The following is a 5,625-nucleotide window of genomic DNA, read 5'->3' as shown; positions in this document are numbered from 1 at the left end:
AGTTTGAAGAATCACATGAAGCTGTTAAGGTTGAACCATTACGAATAGCTGCTAAGGATGTTTTATATTTTCAAGGATTAGTGATGTTTTCTCGTCTGTGCAATTAAGGCATGGACGAATCTTTAGATTCTGATTTAGTTAATAGTCGTCTTGTATCCTATCTTTAATTTTAATTACTACCTGTTGCTTTATTTGCTCTATCTATATAGTCATTGTGATGCCATTATTTTCCTTTCAAGCATGCAGTTATTGTGTTGCGCAGTAAAGCTATAAATGCAGTTATTGTGTTCGCAAGTGTCATATCTGTTATTTTTGTTTTTCGCTTTCCCCCTATTTTACTAACCCCAAGTATTGTAATACTATTTACTTGTTATGAGTGTCTGATTAGTTAGCTTTAGATTGTATCAGATTGAAAAAGAACTTCAGAATATAGCTGATTGATAGAGTTTTATTTGGAATTAGAAATGAAATATTATGTGATAGTCATGCTTTACTAACTGAAGTATTCTTGAAGAAAGAGAAGAATAGATCGAGTGTCTCGTTATTTCCATGTTAGTAGTGAGACAACTTTTGGAGGTCGGCATTGAAATTACGCTGCACTTATTGGTCATTTCTTCGCTTTAGACGGATTATTGGTTTCATATTCCAATCAGTTAATCGAGAAGAAGCATTCTGGATTCCGAGCTTGGGCAAGAGATAAAATGCCACGACACTTCCAAACAGCAACTCATGTTGATAAAGGTACTATCCTCGTGACATTTTAGCATGTCGCTCTTTAGTCCTGTTGAATAGGGTAAGGATCGGAGGTGTCTCGGAGAACTAAAGGGAAAGTGGTAGAAATGTCAATAATGTATAAAAAGTTTAGCAACAGTTGCAACTATAATATACTGTTTATTTTGATGAATAACATCTTGTCAAGTTTCCAGATATTGGTTGTAAGGCTGTAATTAAACCAAAGTTATGAAGAGAAATTGTTCCTAAGGACTGTCTAAAACTCTTGTTTTGGGTTCGCATAAATTGTACTATCCTTGTAAGTACTGTTCAGTAATGTTCGTGGTCAATTGGAGTGACACGCACTGTGATAGACACTGAGTGTCCTAATTGTCATAGATTGTTTTGTGCTCAGTGAAATCTACCGTGGCATGAGGGATTGGAATGCAAGGAGTTTCAGCATTTGGGCAGATCAGACGAGAGAGGGAAGTGAGATGTGATGCTGACAGGAACTGCTAAGAACAAGAAATCGCGGAGGTGTTCCAAGTGCAAGCGCGCTATGTTGAAAAATGAAATGGTGACTATAGTTTGAGAGTGAAATCAATAATATTACTAGTAATTTTATGTGATATTATCATTGTTATCTTGATGTGCATCGATGAAAATAACAAAGAATTGACACTCTCTAGAGTCGGATAGAGTTTTGCAAATACTTTTCAGGGAAGTAGGCTATAGAAGCTTTGATCAAATTGAACTAATGGTATAAAAAAACTGACTTAACTCCATTACTAGTATTTATTGAATATCTGTTATGTTTTGGTTGAACAAACACATTTTATTATCTTCATGCATTACCCACTCTATTTGGAGCTGACATTGCAAGGAAAATTCACTAGTACCTCATCAGCCTCATCTCGACCACACTACTATTTTCTAGTCTTTGATCCTATACATTTGTTCTTTGTATATACTTTTCTATCCAATCTCTATCTCTACAGTTTACTCTCCCCCTTATCCGATCAACAAATCTACTTTTGCTCTCCTATTGGATTTTCCTGATCACATTTGCGGGCCTCGGAACCATGTTGTTCCACAATGCTTGATTTCTTGCTTGCCATATGTGGTATATTACCGCTGCAATTGTTGCCTAGATGATGCTTCTACTGATCTTGCCTACTGCCTTCCTTGTCATGCTTTTCCATATATTCTGCAGGTCTGTATCGCGCAATTTAATGTTAAGCCACTCCAAGATCCCTTCCAGGCATAGTCTTGAGAATTTACATTCAAACATTAAGTGTTCTATTGATACCGGAGCTAGGTCGCACAGTAAACACTTATCGCTTTGGCATACTCCCATTTTTACGAACTCTGTTCTTGTTAGCAAACTTTGATGCATTGTCAACCAACAAATAAAGCTATGTTTTGGCATATTTCTACTATTCCAGACGCCCCTCCACCAAGGCCATTCATTATTGGCCCTTATCCTCCAGCAGTAGCCACAGTGAATGGTGTATTTACCCACTACAGTTATCCAATGATTCTGTACGTATCCTCCTCGAAATCTCTCTTAAATTGAGCATATTTCCTCCAATACCAACAACAATCTTGGGGTGGTTGATATTGCCACCAATTTAGCCCCTTTATGTATACATGATCCACCCATTTCACCCATAGGTTATCCGCATTGCACGCCACATTCCAGACATACTTTGCAATTGCAGCCTCATTCCACACAATACTATCAATTATGCTCAGTCCTCCCTCCTTTTTGGCTTTGCATACCACATCCCATGCTACTAGAGGAGGTTTATTTATGTGTACTGCTCCACCCCATATGAAATTCCTACAAACTGCTGTAATACCTTTTAACACCTTCTTTGGTAATAAGAAGATAAAAGACCAATATGTATGTACGTGCATTAGTACTGAATTGACTAATTGTACCCTGCCAGCATAGGATAGGTTCCTGGTTCCCCAAGTTTTGATTCGGCTGGTCATCTTGTCCAATAAGACTTCACAATCCATTGATGTAAGCTTTTTTGCAGATATAGGGACCCCTAGATATTTAAATGGCAATGCACCAGTAGTATACCCAGTCAACTCTTTTAGATTCTCAAGTACCTGCGTATTTATATTCACCGAGTAAATACTTGATAGCATTTGTACACAAACCAGATGCATCCGAGAAAGTTTTCAATCCACAAAGCATAAGCACCACTGATTCAAATTCTCCTTTGCAGAATAAAAGCATATCATCTGCAAAGCATAGATGGCTGAGTCTCAGACTTCTGCACTTGGTATGGAATGTAAATCCCTCTTGATCAGCCACCCAATCCATACAGAGGACAAAAATCAAAGGGGATATTGTGTCCCCTTGTCTCAGTCCTCTTTTCCCTTTTATCGCTCCATATACTCCACCATTTAGGGCAATGGTGTACTTCGTAGATGTAATGCACTCCATTAAGAGTTTGATTAACTTAACTGGAAAGTTCAAACCATACAACATATCTTTTGCAAACTCCCATTCGACTGTGTCATATGCTTTTCTTAGATCAATTTTAATAAGGCAACTTTTTGTGGTGGCTTTCCTGTTATACAGCCTTACCATGTCCGAACAGATAAGTATATTCTGAACTATTGTTCTTCCTGTTACAAAGGCACTCTATGTGTCTGATATAATATTAGGGAGCACCTTCTTCAGTCGATTACATAGCACTTTTGATATCACCTTGTACAGGGTATTACAACATGAAATTGGTCTGTAATCAGCTACTGTCTCTGCATGATGTCCTTTAGGAATCAGAGTGATCATTGTATCATTTAAGCCTTGCAGCATCTGCCCCGTTTTAAAAAATTCCTTGACCTCCGCCTCTACATCTCTCCCTACTATCTCCCAACTGTCTTTGAAGAATTTGCTTACAAAATCATCAGGCCCTAGGGCTTTATCGCCTTCAATTGCCCATAATGCTGATTTAATCTCCTCTTTAGTGACATCTTGTACCAGCATGCTACATTGTTCATTCGATACCACAGCTCCCCTTCTAATAATTCTTCTATTAGCTGGCTGCTTCCCATTCATTTTTGTGCCCAATAGCTCCGTGTAATATTTAATGAAAGCTCTACTTATGTCATACATGTTGGTTTCGACTTCCCCTCTAGTGTTCTTTATAGCCAAAATTCAATTCTTGTTCCTTCTGGCCTTCAAATACCTGTGAAACAGGGCAGTGTTCTGGTCCCCCTCTTGTAGCCACTTCACTTTGCATTTTTGGTTCAGGTACTGATGTTTTGTATTTTGCAGTTGTTCACATTGTTTAGCCAATTGCATCTCTTCATCAAACAATTCTGTACTTTGTGACTGTTGTATTCTTACTTGACAATTCAGCAATTGTTCCATTGCTACGGTAACCTTGTTTTCAATATCACTAAATCTATCCCAATTAAGCTGCTTGAGGACAGATTTTAGTCTGTTCAGTTTACCCACCACTTGGAACATTCTCCTTCCTACTATCCTTTCATCTCAGCTACTCTTTATTTTCCGTAGAAAGTCCGGTGCTAAGCTCCACATGTTAAAGTACCTGAATTGCCTTGTTCTTGACATATTATGTTTTTTCCCAATGAACCAGTACTGGGCAGTGGTCATATAACCCTTCTTGAAGGAAGCAAGCTTTTGATGCTGGCAGGTTTGAAACCCACTCATCATTCACTAGCACCCTATCAATTTTGCTATAAACTCGAGCCACGCCTTCTTGTTTATTACTCCATGTATAAAAAGATCCTGCTGACCTGAGATCCTGCAAGCCACATTGTCCCACACACACTTTGAAATCAATTATTTCTGCCATAGTAACCGATCTCCCTATTCTTTCCTCCTTATTCAAAACAAAATTGAAGCACTACCCATGGTCCAGTCATTTGGCCACTAATGGACATAATGTAAGCCCACAAGGATCTCCTTAGAGATTGATCATTAAAACCATAAATCATAGTCACATGAAACCTTGTTCCAGTCGCTTTGTCCTCAACCAAACTATGAATCAATTGATCCGTTACACCTTCAATATTCACTATATATACCTCTTGATTCCACACCATCCATATACTAACCGCTTTATGCATACTCAAATTAGTAGTGAACGACCATCCTGCACAAAGATTAAGAGAAGCACTATGTGCTCGATTTCTCTTAATCTTTGTCTCTAGGAGACCAAACAAGCTCACTTTAGATTGATACAGAAACATCTGCATCTCTCTTTGTTTAGTAAGCTTGTTTAGTCCCCTCACATTCCAACGTCCAAAACTATCCATTGGAGGGAGATGTATCTCCTCCCCTTATTTTCCTAGGGTTGTACTATTTACCTTATTTCCCATATCTGCTACATTTTCTGCTTCTCCCATCGTGTTCTCTAGTAATTTACTATACCTATTGGATGAGATGGTTCTTGTTTCTGGCTCCTTTTCTTTTGCTTTACTCGGACAGCCTTGTCTTGGCCTCTCATTCAACATTTCTTTTTGCCTGTCCCCTGCTTGTTGAGCTGGTGGAGAAGGTTCTTTTTTATTCCCTTCATCTTCTACGGGCTTCTTCAATGCTTCCTCTGTCTGTTGTTTTCTACATTGTGTCACCTCATGACCAAAATTTTTACATTTCGATCGCAGTACTGGTTTCCACTCGTAATCCACCATCTGATCAATAATTCTCCCATTTTCATCTTCAAACATTACATCTGCTGGGTTTCTTGGTCCAGTGGCATCTCCACTAGTATAGAGCATATGTCATTCTCTCTTTGTTGGTCGTAGCACGATCCGCCTTTAACGGTTTTCCAATTAATCCTGCAATTTTTGTTAAAGCACTCTTTCCCCAATACTTTATGTTTAATCTTGGTCGTCTGATCCACACAGGGACTGTTTTTACTGTCT

General features: G+C 38.6%; 1 protein-coding gene across 1 annotated transcript; it reads right to left on the bottom strand.

The window, feature by feature from the left end:
• Nucleotides 1–2,238: 2,238 nt before the first annotated feature.
• On the bottom strand, nt 2,239–3,319 carry LOC124895374. Its single transcript, XM_047405810.1, has 2 exons — nt 2,833–3,319; nt 2,239–2,768 (listed from the first exon to the last, which is right to left on the bottom strand). Exons 1-2 carry the CDS (start codon nt 3,317–3,319, stop codon nt 2,239–2,241), a joined length of 1,017 nt encoding a protein of 338 aa, XP_047261766.1.
• Nucleotides 3,320–5,625: the final 2,306 nt, after the last annotated feature.

Source organism: Capsicum annuum, unplaced genomic scaffold (genome assembly GCF_002878395.1).
Source record: "Capsicum annuum cultivar UCD-10X-F1 unplaced genomic scaffold, UCD10Xv1.1 ctg81632, whole genome shotgun sequence".
Classification (NCBI taxonomy): domain Eukaryota; kingdom Viridiplantae; phylum Streptophyta; class Magnoliopsida; order Solanales; family Solanaceae; genus Capsicum; species Capsicum annuum.
The sequence above is the reverse complement of the archived record's forward strand: the minus strand, read 5'-3'. Positions and strand labels throughout refer to the sequence as shown.

Excerpts from the sequence above, each read along its gene's own strand:
- LOC124895374 (XM_047405810.1), bottom strand. The coding sequence starts at position 3,319 with ATGGTAAGGCTGTATAACAGGAAAGCCACCACAAAAAGTTGCCTTATT. Across the intron at positions 2,769-2,832 it reads CGGTGAATATAAATACGCAG|GGGTCCCTATATCTGCAAAA; the intron begins GTACTTGAGAAT and ends TTAAATATCTAG.